The sequence below is a fragment of the Cavia porcellus genome, unplaced genomic scaffold, assembly GCF_034190915.1.
Source record: "Cavia porcellus strain 051 isolate PalLab524CR breed Dunkin Hartley unplaced genomic scaffold, mCavPor4.1 scaffold_14, whole genome shotgun sequence".
Taxonomy (NCBI): Eukaryota; Metazoa; Chordata; class Mammalia; order Rodentia; family Caviidae; genus Cavia; species Cavia porcellus.
In genome coordinates this window covers 67,998,107-68,021,939 of record NW_026947497.1, presented here as the reverse complement: position 1 = coordinate 68,021,939, position 23,833 = coordinate 67,998,107, and the positions used below count along the sequence as shown (strand labels likewise).

The 23,833-nt window shown below is 43.6% G+C and overlaps 1 protein-coding gene across 5 annotated transcripts in view; it reads left to right on the top strand.

Moving 5' to 3' along the window:
• Window positions 1-23,833, top strand: part of Dgkg (diacylglycerol kinase gamma) — a 193,515-nt gene that overhangs the window by 20,381 nt on the left and 149,301 nt on the right. For all 5 annotated transcript variants that reach the window (XM_023560313.2, XM_003477071.5, XM_063261207.1 and 2 more), the window contains exon 2: window positions 16,906-17,217. In XM_023560313.2, the coding sequence (XP_023416081.1) occupies window positions 17,151-17,217 (67 nt within the window). In that variant the 5' untranslated portion in view covers window positions 16,906-17,150. The remainder of the gene's footprint in view (window positions 1-16,905; window positions 17,218-23,833) is intronic.

The following is a 23,833-nucleotide window of genomic DNA, read 5'->3' as shown; positions in this document are numbered from 1 at the left end:
TCTATATGATAGTATCAAGTTTGAAGACATAGGCAACTACTTTGAAGACAATAAGATTCACTAAGATACCCGTTCTGGTTTGACTATTGTCTTCTTTGGAAGTCCTGTAATGTTTACAATGCCTAAGTTTTATTGGTCTTGTTCTCTACTGTTTTGTCCAACTTTATAATATCTAATAAGATAGACAATTCTTTTTAAGGAAACAAGGGACAACGTTGATAACCATTGTTGATAAACTTGTACTCTGTTCTACACCATGTGCTATGTCTATCCTTGGTTTGACTGACAGCTTTGTTTTGCCATATTTGACTGTATTCTTCCCCCCCCAAAGAAAGTAATAAGCACTAAGGAGTAATAAAATCCAAGATGTGTAAATTTTGTTGTAAAAAAGAGAGGGAAAAAAAAAAAAAGAAAAAGAGCTCTAACAGACATAACAGCAAGTGTGTTTGGGGGTGTTAAATAGCTGACTTTATCAATGTTTTTGGAACATTGAACACAGCTGTTTGCAGTCTCCCTGTTTGAATGTCCACCTTGTGTTCTTTGATACTGTGATTTGAGGAACTATTTTCAAGAAGATAGTGTGTAATCTACTAGCAGGTGATTTCTTACTGTTATGTTTTTTTGTTTTGTTTTGTTTTGTTTTGTTTTGTTTGTAGTTCTGTATTGCGTGTACCCTTACGCCGCTTTGGTTTGTTTTATGTTTTTCTCTTTTTCCTCTTAAATTAAAAAAAAAAAAGACAAAAAAAAAAAAAAACTCAGTAGTATCATTGTATATCTTCTACACTTAGGTATACATGCAGTTATACCGTTTAGAGCACTTCCTTTTCCTCTCTTTTGTACATTGACTATTAAACATTTTGGGTTTTATTGCTCCCACAGTTCTTATTACTTTTTTTTGGAAGAGAGTAAAACCAAATGTGACTTAACAGAACAGAGTCGGTTAAATCAAAAGGGTGGACATAAGAGATAATGTAAAAACATAATACAAGGTGATCAACAATGGTTACCATAATGCCTCCCGCTATCTCAAATAGAATTGCCTATATCATCAGTTATAATAAAATTGAACAAAACAGTAAAGAACGAAACCAACAAAACCAAAACATTGGAGACATTACAGGTCTTCAAAAGTAGATAATAGTCAACCAGTATGGGCGTCATAATGAATCCCACTATCTTCACAGCTGTTGCCTAAACTTTCAAACCTGGTACTATCAAGCAAAACAGAATAGAGGAACATCAGTCAAAACAAGATGGTGAGAGCAATACAGGGCTTCAAATCAAGTTAATAGAAAATCAAAGTGGGTTACTATAATATATCCTGCTATTTTTTAATTTATTTTTCCCTTAATTAAAAGGATAAAAATAAAAAAGTAAATAATAAAGTGGAGATTGAGATAAAAGAGGGCATAACAACGAAACAGTGCAGATCAAAACATAACCAGTTAAGCAAAATAGTGTTTCACAAGATAATCCCGACATAAAAGTAGTTACCATGTTGTTTCTTTCCTTGAAATCTTTGAGTATAACTTCATATACTGTAGCATCAAATATATCGAAACAATGTAATACCATTCAAGAGAATGACAGTATTACAGGGTATTTAGAATCAACTAACAGATAATGAACTATGGTTTCTGTATAATCTCCTTGTCTATAAAAGTTTTTGTTGATACTATCACATATAATAAAATCCAATAAAATAAAACATGTTAAGACCTATGGAGACAGAAGAACAAAAGCTTGATGGGACTTCAAAACAAGATGATACCAAATCAGCACTACCTATTATGATGTCGTTTTCTCCAAAATAGCTGTTCCTATCATCCAATCTTCTCTGCCTCATTTCTCTTGAGCTCTTTTTCTGCCATTAGTTGTCAGTTTGTCTTCTTCATTTTGTTTTGTGCTCCATTCATTGTGGCCTCTCTGCCACTATTTCTGGATTCTTCGTATTTTTCTTTTTTAGAATATCCTGCAGTATTCTCTGTAGAGTTGAATTGGTGGTTGCATATTCCCCTAGTTCCTCTTTATCTTGAAAGCACCTTGTTTTTCCATCAATTTCCAGGGATAGTTGTGCAGGATATCTCAACCTTGGCTGGAGGTTATTATCTTTCAAAGCTTGAATTATTTCCCCCCATGCTCTTCGTGATTTGATGGTTTGTGCCGAGAAGTCTGCTGTAATTCTGATGGGTGTTCCCTTGTAAGTGATCTGTTTCTTGTCTCTGACGGCTTTTAATATTCTGTTCTTATATTGGATTTCTGGTATTTTGATTATTATATGCCTGGGTGTAGCTCTGTTTGGGTTGTAGGTGGCTGGGGTCCTGTATGCTTCATACATCTGAGTATCTTTACCTTTGGCTAAATTAGGAAAATTCTCCTGGATTATTTCTGCGAGTAGCTTTTTTTCTGTTTGTTTGGTTTTTTTTTTTTTTTTTGTCTTTTTCCTTTTTTTATTGGTACCAGGGATCGAACTCACGACTGCCTGCTTGCAAGGCAGGTGCTTATGCCGCTGAGCTAAATCCCCAGCCCCTGCGAGTAGCTTTTGTAGTTCATGTGTTTGTGTCCCTGCCTCTTCTTTTATGTTCTTAAGTTATAGATCCTCTTATCATCTTCTAGTCTTTGTATTGTTGCTGTTTGTTTTTGTTGTTGTTGTTGATATTTTTTTTTGTCTTTTTCTTTTTTATCGGTACCAGGGATCGAACTCACGACTGCCTGCAGGCGCTTATGCCCCTGAGCTAAATCCCCAGACCCCAAGTTTTTCATTTCATGTTCCCTTATTACAAATCTGCCCTCCAGTTCGGATAATCTATCCTTAGTTTCTTTCAAGCTGTTATGCCAGTTTTCAATAGAGTTTTTAGTTTCCTGGTAATCTCTTTGAACCTGCTTCACATATTCTGTTTTCTCTATTTTCTCCATCAAACAATTCTCCCCTCTTTTTCTGTTCTTCCATTCCACCATCTGCTTTTTCTTGGGTGGTGCTTAGCATGTCTCTAACTATTCTGCTTATGTCTTGCTTCAGGTCATTAATAACTTCATTCCTGAACTCATCTATGAGGCTCTTGGAGATAGCGCTTTATGTCTATTGGTGCCGTGTCTGCTATTGCCTGTTTCTCAGGATTGGGGGCCGAGGAGCCTTTGTTGTTGCTCCCTCTTCCCATATTCTTTGTTCCTTATATATGCAAGCGTATATAGGAGTCCCAGCTTCCTTCCCTGTCGGCCACAGTCTGATTGAGTTGGGCTGGCTAGGTGTTCCCACCCACCGCAGCGCTCCAGGGAGTTACGGACCGGGCAGCCTATGCGGGGCCCACTCTTCCAGGTCAACCTACCTAAGGCTTCACCGCTAGGGTGCACCTCCAGGCCCTGGGACCTGGGTTGTGCTAGCCTACTGGGTCTCAGCCAGCAGTGTCATGTAGGCTAGGCACTACTCACCAATCCTGCTTGAGAGGGGGATATGTGACTAAAGTCATTACAGCGCCCTGTTCCGGCAAGTCTGCCCGGTCCCAGAATGTCCTCAGTTGGAGCCTCCTAGACTGTGGGAAAGTCCCAGTTTCCCTCACCGCAGGTCGATGCACGGCTCTCTGCCCATCCAGCTCTCAACTCCGTTCACCGATTCCCATTCTCAGAGCTTTCGCGCATCTCTCTCCCTGCCAAGCCGATTCAGACGCAGCAGTGGCAGCAGAAAACCCAAATCAAGGCTTCCAATGGCACGGGCTCCAGCTTCCACACTGAGACTTTATCTGTTCCTGTTATAGCACCAGGATTGCATTCCCAGTTGGTTTCTCTCAGCCCAGTTCATTCTTGGGTCAGCAGGGTATATCTCCTCTTGGTTAGGATTCCTCACTCCGCACCATTCCTGGATTCTAAGCTGGGTCTCGCAGAGAGCCTTCGTAGCTGCTGCTATCTGTCCGCCATGTTCTCCCAAGTCTCCCAATGAAATGTATTTCAATGACTGTAAAAACAAGTGACAATTCCCCAGCACAAAGTGATTACCCCAGGTGCTATGCATCAAGGGCAAAGAGTTGATGTGGAACCTTCTGGAAGGAACATGTAATCACTGTTGGAAGAAACCGTGCATATTGTTTCCTCCTGTCACCACAATGATCAGGTGAAGAACTGGAAGCCCAGACAGTGGGAGTCACTGCTCAAGACCACCTAGCTTCTGAGTGTCGGAAACGAGCACTGCACACCACACCACTGCCTCCGCTCTGGCTTGTGTGGAAAGCACATTTGGCCTTCCTTCCCACTATCCAAGCTGGCTCACGAGCTGTCTTGGAAATTGTGTGTGTGTGTGTGTGTGTGTGTGTGTGTGTGTGTGTGTGTTTCATCCAGATGACATTAACATTGTCATGAGTATCTTTGTATTTTCTTGATGGATGTCTTTTGCCAAGTAATGCAAGTGAAAACGCAGCACCCCAGCAGTGGTGCAGGGTGTAATGGGGCACAACCTCCAAAGTGAGGTCCCCTGGGTTGGAACCTTAGGTTCATGAGTTAATAACTGCAAGGCCTAGGTAAAGTAAATTAACTGCACTGCCCCAGTTTCCTCGTCTTTCAGATGGGCACGATTGAACAGCTATCTCAGAGGTAGTTATGTAAAGTCAACCAGATACAAGAATTCACACAAGCTGGTTAGGATGGTCCAGCATATCACGAAAGTTAGCTATTATTAATGAGGTAATTTTTTTCTCTCAAAATGGGTTCTAGACACTTCTGTCATTGGGGGAGAGGCTATCCAGGGATTCATTGTCTGCAGTAGAAGGGAGGCTTAGCACCTCCGAGGCTGTTGTCCGTGGTGCTGAATCTTTATTCCATGGTTGTCTGCTGAACCATTCATTATTGGTTCTATGCAATTGGTGGAGGAACCCAGAGCCAGAAAAATCCATCACCAGGCAGTTTAATAACCTACCTAAGTGGGAGAACAGGTGGATTCTGGGTGAATATGAGCTTCCCCTTCAGGTAGATACAGGGTTGAATGATGGCTCAATTGTCTTCAAGGGGTCTGGCCTTAAGGTACGCTGCGTTATCATATTTACCAGGAAAGATTATTTGGAGAATTGTATTAATGGAGACACAATAGACTTTCATAAAAACTGTTGCTGTTGTTTCTGTTGTTACGAGAAACAGAAAGAGGAGGAAGAAGGGGAAAGGAGACTAGAGAACAGGAAGTCAGAGGGTACAGAGGGAAGGGGGGAGCAGAACACCAGAGTTTCATGACGTGAAGAATGGTCTTGGGATGACTGACCGCAAGTTCCTCCTGGTCTACGGAGCTCAGTGTGGTTTCACGTGCTGTCCCAAACTTGAGTGCTGTCTCTGGGGTGTGGTTTTGTTGTGACTGTGGCTAACACACACACACACACACACACACACACACACACACACACACACCTACCAGCACACTACCTGATGCTTCTACCCTACTACCTCTTTCTGCCTCTACTCAACTTCCACACTCAGGCTTGAGAACTCTGCAGTGTCTCTTCTTTGGTAGTTCTATCCCTGCTGCAGGGATGAGCTCCCAGCTTTAATCAAGCTATTATTTTCTTCCTTCCTGGAGTTTTTTTTATTTGTTTGTTTGGTTGGTTTTGGTTTTTGTCCATGCACCTGGTAGGAAAGTCATTATCCATTCTGTGCCCCCCCTACATGACATATTTGGCACAAAATATCACAGCAGGAATATAAAACAGATTTGGATTGGAAGGAAAGGAAAACTTTGCAAGGAACATAAGTTATAACATGAGAATTTTAGGATCACTGCATCATGACAGGTTTCTGGCAGTCTTAGGGCCCTGGCTTCCCCACAATGTTTTCCTGCCTCGGAAGAGTGAGACTGACATGAGAGATCCAGAATCTGTCAGCTTGGGAGCCCTTAAGAGAGAGAATAGCTCCAGTTACTCTGAATCTCTCCTTTACATTAATGGGAAAGCAGTGGTTACAAAATGCTGGCATGCGTTGGGCCATGCTGAATTTCTCTAGGTTTAGGTGTGTTCCAAGAATTTTCCTTTCTGACGTGTTTCCAGAAGATGCTGCCACTGCTGCCATGGGGACCACGCTTTAGGTTCCTCTGGTAGAAGTTTCACTTGCTTGTGACCTCACAAGCATTCTGAAAATTATCCTCGCAATTGGCCTTGCAAACTGTGTGCTAATATTATCATGTCCATTTAGAGAGGAAGGACAACTTGCTTCATAACACACAGTTGTGTGTAATAGAGTAAGATTAGAATTCTGATTCTAATTCCAAGGCCAGAGTTGTGCTTGATACTTTGGACATAAGTATCCCTGATGCTGGGGGGTGAATCTAGAAGGGTAATTTGGTAAAAGAAGCCTTCCCTCACCATCCTCTCCCATAATTTTCTTAGCTCAGGGGTCCAGAGCCAGGCCTTCTCATTTCTGCTGTGATCCTTCTCCAGCATTTCCACTGTGGCCCTAGTGGTAGGGTCGAGTGAGTGTTCTTGCATAGTTCACAAACCTGTGGCCCCAGGACAAGAACAAGATCTTGTGTTTTACCTCCATATCTCCTGTGTATCTTGCATTCTGTTCCATTCCGTGTTCATGATTAAAATCATTCTCTTTCTCAACTAATATAGGCCTTCAAGGAGCATGTTGGGGTTGTCCCCCCCACTCCTCATTTATGGTCTGTTTGAGGATGAAACAAGGCCAACCCTGACTCTGATGGTATCAGCGCCAAGCATGGGGCCAGGGCCTTAGGTATGCAGTGCTTATTCATCCAGAGATACCATGGCAAAGGAAAGATCGCGAGCCTTGAGCCAAAATGGACTTCATACACCAGCCCTGCCCCTTACTGGTGAGAGAACTTAGGGAAATCCCTCTGCCTGTTTCTACAGCAATCAGATGGACATGAAATACATTCCTCACTGGGTCTGATGAATATTACAGATGAAAGGAGTAAAGCACAGATGGGTTCTAGTCTATAAGTGAGGTTGCTGCTATTACTGCTTGTTATGACAATTATTTGTTGAACAGGTGAACAAATGAATAAAATAATGACCTAGCCTGTAGCTATGGAGCCCCTGGACTGTAAACACTCTCTGTTTCCAGGGTGTGACAGTGGCAGCCTCCTAAAGTAGCAAAGCTTATCTTCCCCCAGGAGCCCAAAAGCCTTGGCTGGGCACTCCCACCTGTTTGGTTCAGCCTGACATTTCATGATTCCCCCAAAACTTAGGTTTTTCACATTCTCGCTAAGGTTAATAATGGGGAACATCATGCCCCTCAAGTGGTAGTCTGGCCTAAATCCTTATGGGTAGCATATTAATTCTTTAACTCTTTAGTTTTAGGTTTAAGGGTGATATGCTGATACTCTACCAAATGAGGTATTCGATATTACTCATATTTTCTATTCATAAACTCACATTAGCTCATTACTTAGTTCCGGGGCCTCTAACTCAGTTATCTGTGAAGTTGGTCTGACTCCAAGGCCTGGAGCTCCTGCCCCCGCACTTAAGCAGATGATTAAAATCTTGTGACCTGGGGGAAAGCAGTGTTATCATCACCGCAATGTCAGTCTTGTTTTGAGTTGCTTGTGGTTTTCAGCTACTGCTATCCTTGCTTCTTAATTAGAAATTATGCTTCATTTGACTTCCTCATTATCATATTAGTCTGTGAGGATATTTGGTTAACCCTACAACATGCCATGACACATATTTGCATCCAAAGTATTTTTAGCCTATAATTTTCCAATTACTAGATTTTAAGACATGAACACAGTACAGTTCAAGCATGATTCATGCATATCCTGTTGTTCACCAAAAAGTACTTATACATTTGTTTCGGTGACATTTGATCACATAACTAATTATTCTAAAATTTAGTGGGTTAGCTTTTATTCTGCATGATTGTGTGTAGTGAGAATCCACATAATGCTCAGCAGGGGAAAGTTCACGCTACTCCGCACAAAGGTAACTGAGGCTATAAAATCCAAGATGATTTCCTGTCTTATTGTCTAGCACCACAGCTAGGATGGCTTCCAGGACGAGGTGCTGGTTGGAATGGCTTGGCTGGGGTCTTATGTGTAGGGTTTTAGGCCTCATTGTCAGCCAGGTTGCTCATTTCTCTTCTATATGACATTCTTGTGATCTCTGTGTAGGAATCTCCTGAACTTCTTACAAGGCCATTCAGTGCTCCCAGGAACACAGAAATGGAACCTTCTCAAGGTTCAGGCTCGACACTGAGACAACATGTTTAAAGCATCTTTGTCATTAAGGCTAGTCACAGATGCAGCCTGAGGGGAAGAAACCAAAAAGATGCTGTATGTCTTTCCAATATAACACATTGTGACAATTCTTTGGTGAACTCAATAACTTGCAACATACTATCAGGTAGAGCATAATAAAGTGAAGTATAATCGATTTTTAAGCTTATAGGTTATAGCTTATAACTTTCATAGCCTATATATCTATAAGTTATTGTTAATATCAGTGTGTGTATATCAGTATGCATTTTTATTATAAAGTCAGCAATTCATATATGATATAGGAATTCCATTCCACCCTGTACCTTTTTCTCCTCACAGTTCTCTAGTGTTACCCTGTTCTTTCTCTACAACAAGCTGCAAATAATTGTGGTAGGACCTTTGACTCTTTGCAAATTATCTTAGTCAAAACAGGTAGAGACCCACTTTTCTAGTGGTCAAGAAATAAACCCTCAGAGATCTTGTAGTAACCAGAGCTGTGACATGGTCAGGGCACCCTCCCCAAAAAGAGTTCAGAGTCTTGTAGGTAGCAAGTTAGCAAGTCCACTGGGTATGGTAAGTGTCAGGATAAAGAAAAACCAAGTTCTACTGGAGAGCTCAGGCTGGACAACATAAGCGAAGTTCTTAGAACAAGTAATATTTGAACTGAACTTCAAAGGCCACATCAGAGTCACAGGGTTGAAAAAGGAAAAGCAGCAATAAAAGCTAGAGACAGGGTAGCTGTCAAGATGTGACTTGTCTCAAGCCTGCGACAACAGAGGGCTCCTGTCTTTCTAATTTCTAGTCATTCTTCCCTTATAAAAATGGACTCATTGTGCCTTTTGTTACAGATCTTCGGATGCATATATATAAGCTCCCCAATGTGATGTCACACTCATGAATTAATGTTTTTAGGAGAGCAGAGAAGAGATGAGGAGGTGTTTGTTCCCTGTGTTCATGTAATTGGGTAGGACTGATTCATTCAAATGAATAGAGACCTGGGGTGCAATTCAGTATTCATTGAATTTGCCATCTCCTCCTGACTTGTGATTTCCGTGCTGACATCTGTACAGAACAAATAAGAGTTTGATCCAGTGTACAAAATTGCAGAGCTAGAAAATGTGTTAGAAACCATTATTTCCACCCCCTCGTTTTATAGACAAGGAAACCGAGGCCCACGGAGCTGAAGAAATTGCTCAAAGTGGCGTAGCTTTGGTGACATAAAACGCTCTTCTCCCTTCCAAGGCAGACAATATCCAATCTGAGTTTTATTTAGAAAGCCCCGCTAAACTGTGTTCCATCAGGAAAGATGCTCAGGGTGGTAATAAGAAGATTGTTTATCCTGAAAAGAGCCTCTGAGAGGAGCATGATTGGGCTGGCGCTGGAAGGGGAAGCCGGCTGATGATGGAGCCGGACCAGCTCTTCTGCTTGAGAGCTGTTGCCTCCCTCCAGGGGCAGAGAGGCAGACAGACGTGGGTCGCCCTGTGGGACCCGTCTGGAGGAGCAGGCCGCGTTTCAGACTCCTAATGTCTGCTGGTGGAATAAAGGACAGTGCGGCTCCCTCCACTGTGAAGCCCACGCACTGATGTTGAGGGGAGCGTTTGCAGCGCCCCCTCTTCACTCAGCGCCCCTCCTCGGCAGCGGTGTCGGCTTCTTTCAGGAAGTTCCTGGCCTCTGTGCCTGCTGCAGCTCCGTCGTGCCCTGCGCGCATCTGCACCACTGCGCTTCTGGCTTGGGTGTTAACGGGCTGTTTAAATGTCTTTCTCCCACGCAGACCCTCCACTCCCAAGGTTCAGATTTACAGAGAGAGTTTTGTGGGACGCAGCTGAGAGCAAAGCAACCAGGCGTCGCATGGTGTCTGTAGTGGGAAGGAAAGAGTGAGGGGCACTCCAGGTAGATTAAAGACGTTGGCCTATTGGTGGGTCCACAAACTCGTTTCTATGTAGTCTCTACTGTGTACCCGGCACTTTGCTAGTGCTGGAAGCAGATAGAAGCTCAACTGGGCTGAGATGTGTAGTGTCTGGGGCAAGGGGCTACTGGGGAGAGAATGGGATACAACTTTAAGAACTGGGTCAGGTGCTGGCCGCTTTATCCTGGAAGCTGACAGAGGCCTCCCTGGGTTTCCAGCAGGAGGTCTCTATGAATAGAAATGGAGTCATTCGTAGCATACATTGTTCAGTGAAAAAAAAATACAAGATGCAAACAGCAATCTGTAATGTGGTATCTTTTGTGTGAGAAAGAAGGGAAGGAAGAATAGGATGTCCTGTATCTATTCATTTGCAAGAAATAAGCCCAGGAAGAATGAACTAGAAAGTTTCCGGGGGCGAGGAGGGGGGAGGGGGAATAAATGGAGAAGGAGAAGGATGAAGACAGAGCGAAAGGCGTGGGCAAGCACTGCTTCTCCCAGTATATCTTTTTATACGGCTCTGATTTGTGCATCCATACTAAAAAAGAATTCTTGAAAATGAAAATGCCCTACAGTGAAAGGCAGAAAGCAATGAGAGGAGGAGAGAGCTGACACAAGCATCTTTGGAAAACAGGGTTTGGCACAGAAGCTGTGGGCTGGAAACAAATTGCGAAGTAGGTCTTTCACAGAGGCATAGGCTAGCAATTCTGAAATTACTTTCTGTGTATTTTGAGCCGATAAGTATATTCCAGATGATGGTCACAGAGTTTGTTGCAGAAAAGAGTTTTAAAATAAAGAACAAAAGCCGGGTGTGGTGGTGCACACCTGTAATCCCAGCAGCTGGGAGGCTGAAGGAGGAAGATCACTGCAAATTCGAGGCCAGCCTGGTTTGCATAGCAAGTTTAGCCAGCCTGAGCTGCACAGTGAGACCCTGTCTCAACAAATTAAGTAAATAAAATATGGAACCAGGGTTTGTGAAATGGACATTATTTGTCAGACTGGAGCTGGTTCCAGATAGAGAGATAGAAAGATAGATAGATAGATGGATAGATAGATAGATAGATAGATAGATAGATAGATAGAAGTGTGTATGTTAATGTGTGTACATTTCCTAGCTCTATCCCTGATAAATCCTAAAAGGAATAGCAAACTCCAGTAACAGTAAACATACCTAATGTCTGAACTTTGATTTCAAATAGCATTCTCCACTGAAGGAAGTCAGGACTCCCTGGAAAAAAGATCTAGTTCAGGGCAAAGTATATGATGAATGTAAAACACTTATAGTTCCAGAAACTAACAATGTGCTCAGAGGAATGCAGGGAATACTTTAAACACACACACACACACACACACACACACACACACACACACACACACATTCTAGGAAGCTTAGACAGGATTGCAAAGTTCAAGCCCAGTTTATCTCATAGTAAATATTTTTTTAAATGGAAATGTAGCTCAGTGAAAAGACCTTGGGTTTAATCCCCTGTAACAGTGATGACAAACCATTTAGAGCTTCCAGTGATATAAATGTCCCACTGTGGCATGCATGCAGTAAATTTGTCACCACTACCCTATACTGTTTTTTAAAAAAAGAACCACTTGGGAGATAAGCTGAGAATCTGAACAAATACAAATAGTAAGAATCCCAACCCACCGAATAAAACAAGAATCCATCAATATAGTTAAATAATTATATGTTAATATATACTTATGGGGTGTAATGTTTAAATTTTTAAAACTTATTACAATAAAAGACACATTACCTAGGACATGGGATAAATGTGTCTGAAGTGAAGGGGAATATTCTGAGGGATTAATGGCAAGTGTCAATCACATAATAAATTTTTAAATGTAACCATTCACCATATTTTTAGCATATTTATTATTTATATAAATATTTACATTTATGTGAAATTCATTTTGATGAGTGTTTTTATTATATTTTTGTAGTACACATATTTATCATATATTTGTATTGACATCAGTAATTTTTTTTTTGGTACCAGGAATCAAACTCATGATGGCTCAGGCACTGTGCCACTGAGATATATTCCTGGGCTCCATAAGAAAACTTTATGTACCTATGTGCTGGCATAAAATGGTTAACTCATCCATATAGTAAATTCTCAACTAATAGATACAGAAAGAATGATGGAAGCAGAAAAATCACTATTGCAGTAGTGATTCATCGAGGCAAGAATCACTAGTGGATGCTAAAACTAGTGGAAAAGTTCGATGAGAAATTACAGAACTCCAACAGCCTGGAGCAGGGTAAGCTCAGGCTCATGAATCCATGGCATGCCGTAGACCTTTCTCTCAGCTCTTGAGAGATGTCTGCTTATGCTCTGTTGCTGCTAATAATGGCAGTTCTCTATCGTAAGAGTATTGTAGCAAGTGGGGATTTGGACTCTTGGATTTTTGCAAATATTAACTGAATTGCAGTACTAGGCCAGTGAACTTGTTCACAAGTCACTTCACTTATAAGACATAAAAAAAATCAAGATATGAAAAATAAGTCTAGGGTTAAAACCCTTAATAAGAGGCAGAGCCCAGATTCAAATTCGCTGCCTTCTGGCTTTGAGTTAAGCATTGTTCTATGATCCAGGCCCCCTGCAAGCTCTGTGCTTTCTGAGAGTATGCAGAATAATCACACCATGGAAGCATTCTTAAAGCTTCTGATGATTCTTTCCCCCTCACCATATTTACTCTATACCCAGGCTTCATCTTTCTCGCCAACAAAATAGAGACAACACCATCATTCTGTGTCCTTCACTGATGGATTACCTTCTGCGAGCTGCAGTGTTAGTTGGCTTTATCGTTTTGGGGCATCATACTGTGGACTTGTACAAACCTAGATTGTAGAGGTCAATTGCTTGTGTGGTCTCTTGATACAATCAACAGATATGGCAAGCACAGGATTATGCAGCAGCTGTCAGCACAGCATGGCCTCCTGTTTTACAGAAAGCTCTTTTTTAATAAGTGGGATACTCTAAAATAATGATTAAAAGTATATGGGATTAGAAGTCCCATTTGTTCCAGCTATTCCACTTCTAGGCATATTCCCAGAAGAACTGAAAACATCATACAACAGTGATATATGTGCACCCATGTTTATAGCAGCACAATTTGTAATAGCCAGATCTTAGAAACAACCTAAGTGTCCATCGACTGAAGAATGGATAAAAAAGTTGTGGTATTTTTATATAATGGAGTACTACTCAGCTATAAAGAATGATCACAATGAGATATTTATAAATAAATGGACACAACTCAAGACCATACTCATAAGCAAAATAAACTCACATGTATAAATACCATATAGTCTCCCTAGTGTAAGAAGTGGCAAGAGTACATAAGAGTTTATAGTAATCATGATTCCCCATTACATTGCTCTGAAGTCTTATAATGTCTGCATTCATTAGTTGGAATGGTTTTATCCTGGTTTGTTTGATTTTATTATCTGTGATAGTATAAACAGCTATTTTAAATAAAACAAGACATTAGAATAGCCAGTGCTGATTTAGTATCATCTTACTCTGAAGTCCTACTATGCTTTTGTTTTTCTGTTTCCTTTGGTTCTATCCTGTTATATCTTTTTTTTTTTTTTTTTTTTTTTTTGGTACCGAGGATTGAACTCATGACCTAGCACTTGCCATGCAGGTGCTTATGCCACTGAGCTAAATCCCTGGCTTATCCTGTTATATCTTATTGGATATTATTATGTATGATAGTATAAACAAATTTTCTATAGAAAATGAGATAACATAGTAGCTATTGTTCATTCTCTGCTATTTGGTTCTGAAAGCCCTGTAATGCTTTCACTCTCTTGAATGGTTTTATACTGTTTTGTTATGTTTGATACTACCATATATGAAGCTATGCTCAACTATTTCAAAGAAAGAGACATTATGGTAGTTACTGTTAATTATGAGTTGTCTTGTGGTAAAATGCTGTGTTACTTGCATTGTTCTGATCTGATCTGCTTTGTTATGTCCTCTTTTGTCTTAATCTCTTTAAAATAAAAAAAATTTTTTAAATGATTAAAAGTAAAATACAGTAAATACATGAATCCATAACATAGCTGCTAATTATTATTACCAAGTAGTACTACTGTACCTAATTACATGTGTGCTACTTTATTTATTGATTGACTGATTTTGTCTTTATGAGACAGGGTCTCACTATGCAGTTCAGGCTGCCCTTGAGCTCACTTTGTAGCCCAGGCTGGTCTTGAACTCACGACGATCCTCCTGTTTCAGCCTCCCAAGTGCTGGGATTATAGGCACGCGCCACCACACCCAGCTGTGTGTTCCTTTATAAAACTGGCAGGGTAGAAATTTGTTCACACAAGCATGAGAATCATTGGTTAAGGTGTGACACTGTGATAGCTAGATTGTCAGAGGGCCATAGGAATGCTCGAGCTCCATTAGAATCTTATGGAACCACTATCACATATGCAATCTCTTGTTAACCAAAATGCCATTGTGTAGTGCATAACTGTATTTACTGCACATGTTGTTATGGAGATTAAATTAGATAATGTGTGTAAAGCTTGTAGGACAGCATGAAATGGTCCACTAAGTGATAGTAGCAGTGCTAAAGCAGTTGTAATGCTGCCTTCCATGGTGTGATAAGAAATGTTTCCGAAGGACAACCTTTGCTTTTGGACTGAATGGACTGAACGGACTGAACGGATAATTAGGCACCAAAGCATAAGGAGTTCTGTGTATTGTGAAAGGAAGATTGCATCTTATTCTTAAGCAATAGAAAGCACTAAGGAATTCTGTTACTTGGAGAAATGTGATCTGGTTGTCAATTTACCAAGCAGACCAAGAGGAGGAAAGGAAAAAAAAAAGGCAGAGAGACCAGCGGGAGGCTGTCATCAAAGACCAGGCAGGAGACAACGTGGGGCTGAGATGATGAGGGACTGTGGGATGGTGAGGAAGGAGGGTGCAGTGACAGCCCACTGCTGAGCTGAAGGGGGGGGGGGGGGCTTAGGCTGAGCCTCTGGCCTGGACCTTGTTCCCTGGGCAGGGGGAGGGATGATCAGAGTGCAAAGGAGGTGCAGGTTGGGGGTACCAGAAAGTGCCAGGTCGCTGTGGTTTGGAACAGATAGTGGAGTTGCAGTAGATAGTAGAAGTATTCAGAGCTGAATGGAGGACCTGAAGATTAGCTACTGTGATCCAGATCAGAGAGAGAGCCCAGGGCTGGAGAGCCCCGGAAGCTGTGGAGGTGCCTGAGGTGCCTGGGGGAAAATGACAGACTGAAGAGAGGCCTGTGGAGGAGGCTTTGGAAACACCAGGACTTGGAGCTGGCGATAGAAGCCGCTGAGGGAGACAGAGGAGGGGAACACTCAGAAAGGCAAGCAAGGTGCAGGGTGTGAGCTTTCTGCCAGGTCAAAGGCATGGATGGAGCAAACAAAGCAACGAAGGGCTGAGAGGCGCCCATGGGAATTGAAACTGTGACTTTAACAAGAGTAGTCGTCTCGTTGCAGGCAATCTATAATCCAGGCTGCTCAGCAGGCTTAGAGAGAGGAGTGCAAGGTTGAGCCCAGCTTGGCAACTTCGTGAGACTCTGACTCAAAATAAAATTTACAAAGGGCTGGGGCTGTAGCTCCGTGAGTACGGAAGGGCAGAATCCAGTCTGCAGGTGAAGGGGGAGAGAGGCCTTGTAAAGGAGAGAGGTTAGTACATGACTGCTCCTACCGTAGACGCCCTCCTACTGTTCTCCCTTGAGAATCCCCCTCCTTCCAGCACCTTCCCTCAGCTACAGTGCAGCCTTCATTGCTCACACACGTGCTCGTCCAGAGAGCTCTCCGCCTCTGTGTCCCCTCATCAGCCAGCATTGCTCCAACTTCACTTAAAGTGGGTCCCGAGGATGGATCTTATTTCGTTCAGACCGGGCTTCACTTTTACTCACACTGAAGCCTGCATTTCACCTGATCTCTGCTGCCCTTCCTTTAAGGTTGATGATTTCCAACCTCTTTAAAAATATCAACTGGAATAAGTGTCTTCCTCATTATGATGAGTATGCCCGTGTGTGTGTGTGTGTGTGTGTGTGTGTGTGTGTGTGTGTGTAACTAAAAGGAAAATATCACAAAGCAGTAATCACTCGTAGTATGGGGACACAACTCCATTCCATCCTACCTCATATTATTTCATGTTTTTTTTTTAAATTCTGGTCCTGGCCCGCTACATGAATTTCATAACCCACAGGACTGAGTAAGGAAATACATAGTACTAGGAGAGGCTCCAAGGAAAGGATGGCCTGCGTTTTTCTGGGTTCCCTCTCCTTCTCTTGGCTCTGATTCCCATGGACCTCTAATCTGTCAGGATATAGAATTGCTTCAGCCACTAGGTGTTCACATAACCTTGGAGTTATTTGAATTTCCCGAGTGACACAGCAGAGAGAGGAAGGCAGCTGTAATGGTGGTATGCAGAAGTCTGTGGAGAGAAGTCCTCAGCTTGTGAACCGCTCCACAGAGGCCACTGCGCCACAGTGACCCGTGAGGCCTGAGGCACCCTGAGGTCTTTGCATGCCACGCAGGTGCCCTGGGGTATCCCTAACAGCACTGCTCACTGAGGTATTTGAACTTTCCCGGGAGTCCATGAAGCAGGCTTCTGTCCCCAGGCAGACAGGAGACTAGGGTTTGCTGGCCTGGCCTCCAAGCTCTCTTCAGATCTCCCTGGAGAGGGATGGCTGCTTTCAAAACCACTGAACCATTGCTCTCTGTAGTTCACTCACAGAGAGCATCTGGGGGTTGGTTTTGTATTCTGACATTTTCATTTACAATAGCTTTTCTGCTTCTACCTAGGAGAGCCAGGATTCTGAATTTGCCTTGACCTCTGCTTAAGGATGTCCTAGAGAAATAGCAGAGGTCTCCTCTCAGCTGCCATGACGTGCCCGCTGCTGCCATAGATGCGTGAGTGCCCTAGGAGTCTCTGGAAGGGCATATCCATTGTCCACCTGCAATGAGCCAGGCCCCTGGCCAGGCCTCGGCTTCACACAGCTGAACAAAACTCTGTGCCTGGCCTCAAGACGCTTACATCCGATTCAAAGATGAGTGAAGAGCGCTGGGTGTCTCTCACTTCGGAAGAATTTGACCAACTCCAAAAATACTCGGAATGTAAGTAGATGGGTTGACAGATGTGGAATGAGCATTCTTCGAGTCTACAAAGAGCAAAACAGAGCAGTATAATCATTGCAAAGCCACAGAGAATAAGGTCAGGCTTGACAGCCTCCCAGAATTAGTGTCTTTGACATAACAATGCCATTACCTTTAGGCTCTATAAATACCACATGCTCCCCACAGAATTTGGAACATGCATGGAAGGAAACAGAGCAGGTTAAAAATCCCAGGTAATCTCCATGAGCATTTTGAAGCACCCCTTTGAACGGTTCCGTTCTAACTACATTTCCTCTATTTCATTTCCTTTCTAAGCTTGCATTTTCCACCTGACATAATATCTTAAGTATTTTCTCGGGCCAATTAAATCTCTCTATAGCATGATTCTGAAAGACTACAGGTTGCACAGTTACCACACTGCTCAGTCCCTCTTTTTTTTTTTTTTTTTTTTTTTTTGGTATAAATGATTCTTTATGTCCTTCCCCCATGCAGTGGGCGTGGAGCAAGGGGAAATGGGAGGTCAGTATATACCAGTCTACCACTGGCGAGAAGCCCTGTGACCATGAGGCTGGGAATGGGGGTCTACAGCTCCTTCTTCTGGCACTGATCCCCTTTCACCAAGTCATCATGGTGGAGGCAGGGGGCTGGAAGGCCCTAGGAGATGAGGTAAAGATAGTTCTTTCCAGGCTGATGCTGATTTTTAACACATTCTAGCATTTGGATACAAAGCCTTTCTTCAAGAGATGAAACTCTGATGTGTGTGTCTCTCTTGAGCATTCTGGAAAGGCCTGGGCTTTTGCTTAGGGCTTTGGTTTCTGATTCCTTGCGCCCAGGAACCATTTCAATGCATGACGTCACAGTAGTAAAGAGGTGTACGCTTGTACAAGGGGAATCAAAATACAGAGTGTGTGTTTAAATGGAAAAGCCTTTCTACACATTGCTATTAGCGCCCTCAAAATTCTCTGCTCCAAACATACTTACACCATCATCCCTGCCCCTTTTTGAAGCAATATGGAATTCCTTTTTCCTGAGCATCTTCATGAGGTGAGATTTAAAAACTACAGTGAATGCAGCTGCTGAATACCATCTAGGAGAGAGGGAGGCTCAGAAACCTTACAGTGTGTCCACCTTAGTCACCAGATACAGCATCGTGCAACTCCCAGTTCTCCCGCAAAGTCAAAATGATCATGAAAGGTAAATATGGAAACTGACTCAGGCCGAGAAGGCAGCCACAACAGTGCTCCTAGAGACAGACCCTATACTCAGGAAACAGCGCTTCCAGAAATGCTTCGGAAAGTGACAGGAATGGTGAGAGGAGTGTGTTCAGAGGGAGAAGGAATATTTCCAGGGAGATGAATGGCCCTGTGTCTCTTGCAGTAAGAAATTTAAAAAACAAAATGAAGCATTCACTGTATGTTTTCAGCACACAGCTGTGCCCTGCAAAAGCTGCTGCCGCTCCTGACTGATGACAGGAGGCTGCTGGGCCTGAGCACGGCCTGCTGGGCACACATAGTGGCCATCACTCATTGCAGCAAGACACTGGCTGTCCTCAGAGCCTGTCTGACAGCGTCCCGCATCCTAAGCACCTCTCCCCTCTGTGGTTACTGTACTGACTCTGTCGTAAATCACTGGGATTCTAGTGCAGAGGTCGCCCCCAAAGCTTCCAACTGCCTTTTGGCAGCACCCTCTCCGTCCCCCACCCCAGGGCCAGCAGCTCTTGTCCACAGCATGGGGCTGGCAGCCGAGGGACTGAGCCAAAGTGCCAGCTGCACTCCCTGCACGTCTTGTTCTCTGTGGAGTGACAGTCCTTAATACCCCAAGCCTCATGTCCTCTTCTGTGTGTTAGCTTGGGTGTTGTCACCCTGTAGTCCCATCCTGGGCTGGCGCCTTTTGCTTCCACACCTCCCAAGGCCAACACGACCTCCCTGGCATCATTCATCAGTCCCTTCCTGGTACTCTGGGACAGCACTGTCTTGTCTCTCTGAGATGGGCTTAGGAAATCCCTGCGATGGACTGACTGGGAGCCAGGGTAAAAATGATTCAGTTCGAAGTGCCAGGGGCCATCCATCAGGGGTGAAAAAGGAGCCCACAGAAAAGGCCTACCTGAGAGGAGTCAGAGTCTTGTTAGCGAGTAGGAAACATGTCAGGGACACAAGCAGACAACAGCTCTGAGGCAGCAGGAAACAGGTCTGGGAGCCAAAGGGAGGAGAGAACTGTGGGCCATTGGAAGCTGGAACTGCGTGCTGTAGGTGCCTCCCACCTTAGTCACCAGATACAGCAGAGAAGCCGCAGGAATGCATGGGCTCAAAGTGCAGAAGTTAGCAGTCCCAACTCAGGAGCTGGCAGGATTGGGTCATCTGCAGGCTGTGAGGAAGGACCCATCCCAGGTTGGTCTCCTCAGCTTGTATAGCCGCACTCCACCAAGTCTCTGCACCGGGGCTCTCCCTGCCTGTGTCTCTGGGCCCAGATTTTCCCTTGTGATAAGGATGTATCATATTGGATCAGATCTGCCCTCTCCTGTGTGACCTCATTTTACCTAGTGAGTCTGCAGCCCCTCTATATATGGTGGCATCAGGGAGTCCTAGAAGCTAGGACTTTATTATAGGAGTGTGAGAGGCACGACTGACCCTTAACAGGAGTGGAGTTAGCAGAGTGCACTCTAAAGAAGAAAGAGGTCCCAAATGTGTGTAGTTGGTAGTAAAGGAAAAAAGGGAGCCAAACTAGGGGGCTCAGAGGGAAAGGGTGTGCAGAGGGTGATGACTAGAGGTCTGGGCTGGGTGGAAAGAATGAGCAGGAGGAGGGGAGGAGAGGCTGTGAGAAGGGATGGAGTTAGCAGGAGGCCTTGACCCTGCATGTGCCTTGGAACAAGGTACAAGACATAGGACCGTGGATCTGGAGGCTGTGTGCAGCGCGGCTTGGATATGGAAGCTGCCAGGGGAGGGGTCAGGCAGAGTCCATTAGATGAGGTCCAGCTGAGCTGAGGAACAAGGCCAGGATGGGGATGGTGACAAGGATAAATGCCAACGCATGGGACATTGCAGTAGGACTGTCATCAGAGCTTACGGAAAGGAAGGAAGCCATCAGAGACACCTCAAGAATGGGATGTATAGAAAGTCGCAGCAGCAGGACAAGGTTGGGGCTGGTGGAGACAGTTTGGGAGCATTGGCTTTGACATGGTGACCGTTCTGCTGACACATTCATGTGTGCCAGGTTCCAGGGGCCTGCAAAGAATGAGGTGTAGCTTTCTGTTCCCAGAAAGCCAAGGCCTCATGGGCAAGAGGACAAGACTTGAACAATGATATCGCCGTGCAGCAGGTGCTGAGAAGTAGGAGTCAGGGAAAGAGGCCTTGCTCAGCCCAGCGGGGCTTCCTGGTGCAGTGCTGTCACCAGACACAGGCCAAGAGCCTCCAGCACATGTTGGTGGGTTTGTGGGAGGAGTTGGAAGAAGAATCAGAAAGCCTCGTGGGAGCCCATCTCAAGGGTCGTGCTTTCAAGGGAGGCACCTGGTGTGTGGTGAAGATGGACGGAGAAGAGAGGGTTAGACTGCAGCTCAGACTTGGGAATCAAGGAAACAACAGAGAAAGAAAACAACAAGGCTGAAGTCAGAGAACCAGATTAGGAGTAAAGAAAAGAGGATGACGAATGTGGTTTAGGGTGTATCCTAAACTGGAGTTCAGGGGAGGAAAAGGATCAGAATGCAGAGATATCCAGGCACATGGCACATGCCCATAACCCCAGAATTCTGGGTGGCTGAGGCAGGAGGATCACTGGATTGAACTTAACCCGGGCAACTTAGTGGTTTCCTAAGACAGTCTCGAAATTCTAAAAGTTTTAAAAGGACTGCAGATGTGGCTCATTGTGGCATCCAGGGTTCAATCTCCAGAACTGTAAGGGAGTGAGGAGAAAGACAGCAGAAAATCAGGAAGCAACCTAAGAAGAGCCCAGGATGGCAGGAGTGGGGAGAAGGAGGATTCTCAGTGTGGAGAGAGAGCAGAGGTGTGAGGAACGAAAGGAGCCAGAGCGTGTAGGAGTAAGGGGTTCCTGGGAGTTTGGGACTTTCCTTCAGTCCCCACTGCTGTCCTTCCCTGGTCCTTGCCCATACTGCCCACACCACAGGCCTAGACGAAGTGCTCTGGTACTGTCATTCTAACAGGAGAGAAAAAAAGACAAAATTCTTGGAAGATGATTAATCCTCGGAGGAAACCCTGAAACAGTCACTTCCACCAATTTTAGATACATTCTGGTATTTAGAAGGATGGAATTGCCTAGCAACCACTCTTCCAAACCCACATAAACAGGGGTTTCACAATAGTGAAATGCTAAAGTATGGAGCCCGAGAGTAGAGAACCAGTGGGTTACTGGGGGAAGAGGCTCCATTCCTGATGCATAACTCTGCACCTCCTCTGGTGTCATCTAGGGTGGAGAGACCTTCTTACAACTGTTCTGGAGATGCAGGTACTTACTTTATATGTGTACTTATGATCGTACATGTACACACACATCTCTAGTTGACAGGAAGCTTCTTGTGAATTGACAGTGTAAAGCTGAGAAATTTTTATTATCAATTAAAAGCACAATCAAATTTTTGAAAAGCAGACAGATAAAATTTAAAGCTACCCACAATCCCTGTTTCCCAATGATAAGAACTACTAGCATGTTTGTGTATAAATATATTTGTGTAAGAATAAATATGTTACATATACATGTCCATATGCATATGTACACATATGTAGATACATATGTAAAGCAAACTTGAGAAGATGCATTCTGTGTTATTTTGCATGCTATTTTGTTTCCTTCTCCATAACCATATGTTTCAATTATGCATTGCTACTTCAAAATTTGGGGGCTTAAACGACCACCATTTTGGTTTTTACCATGATTGTGTGGATCAAAAATCTGAACAGGACCCAAAGGGCGTGGTCAGTCTCTGATCCATATGTTTGGAGCTTTGCGTAAGGCACCTCAAAGATTGCAGAAGTAGACCATCCTTGCATGGTGGTACCTTGGTGTTCCTCCACGGAATCACCTTCCTCTCTTGCCAAGTGCGCTCCTATCTCCCAGGGTTTCTCCATGAGTCTCCAACAGGAAAGCTTGGACTTCCAGCATGGTTCTCAGGGCTCCCACAGCAGAAGCAGAAGCAACACGGTCAGGTGTTTTCAATACCAGGCCCAAAGGTCCTAGGACAGAACTCTCTTCACATTGCCCAAGTTAAAACAGTCCCCAGTCTCACCTAGATCTGATGGGCTGAAGAAATGGACTCCATGTCTCAGGGAGAGCAAGCCATGCAGGGAAGGAGAAGACAGGTGGCCACCATCTTTGGAGACCAACACTCTGTCTCATTCAGTACTCACCAGAAGCATGGCTGTCTGTGATTGCAGAGATTTCTTTTGAACATATTTAACCTGTGTTGTTTAACCTACCCGGTGATTGCAACCCTAAGCTACACTGACTGACTCAGGGTTGAGTGGGACAAACTGATGTCCACATTCCACCCGGGTAATCAGACACCTCTGGAGCACCAGATTTATTTCTGGGAACTGTAGTTTACAGTGGATACAGACAAATGCAAACTTGTTGGAGAAGTGCTGCTGGCATAGCTCAGGTCTTCACAACCTGATTATGGAAAATTAAAGACACTGTGTGCATTTGTTGGAGAAGAGAAGGGAAAGACTTCTTGAATTTAAATAGTGCTGTTCTCAGGAAGGGGTGGTAAGTGGATGGTTTCAATAGAGCTCTAGCACTGATGGAAGGGAGTCATAGAAAGACTGCAGTTAAAAAGTACGGCATAGAGTTATTTCTAGTACTCAAATCTTCCCCCAAGTGGGACACAAGTGGCTTACTAGTAATCTAGTCTCCTGTCCCTGGAATTGTTTGGGCAGAGCTAACTGAGACTCTGTAGGAGAGATAAGAGCGGTGCTTATCTGGTTGATTCAGTGGTGTTCATTATCTCTTCCAACATTTAGTTTCTGGGTTTGAACATGTTTCTTTTCTACCCTCAAGACATGGCCCCTGATGAACCTCATCCTGACAATCCTTGATATTATTTGCTGGAGCCTAGGTTAATATTTTTTATTCTTTTTATTGTTGTTGTTAATTCTTTAAGTTTCATGATTCAACAACAGAAGCAATCAGTTTTTCAGGAAAAAAAATGGTGAAGTATCAATTTGAATTTTAATTCGCTTAACTTTTCCTACATGGCCTTGTGGTTTCTTAGATTGAGAAGAATTTTTAAAGCTGGGAAAGATCTTACCCATCATCAATCAGTACTACTATTTGACAAATGAGAGCCGAGAAGCTCAAGGTCGCAAGAAGTGTTGTGGTAAAATAGGGGTTAGACTCAAAGCCTCTTGATCAAAAAATACCCATTGGAGCTCAACCTTCGGCTATGCCTTGGTAAATATAAATAGGTTGATAGATCAGTAACGGTATAATAGAGCACCAATTTAAAGTACATTTAAAGAGAATGAATCAGTACACTGTGTCATTAGGAAATACATTTTATGGCAATCAGATCAAGGCAAAGTTTCTGATGTAAGTAGTTTAAAATTCAAACCTGTCAGTGTTAACATGGGAGCCGCAGGAAATAATTAGGGCTGATTTATAGAAGAGTGAA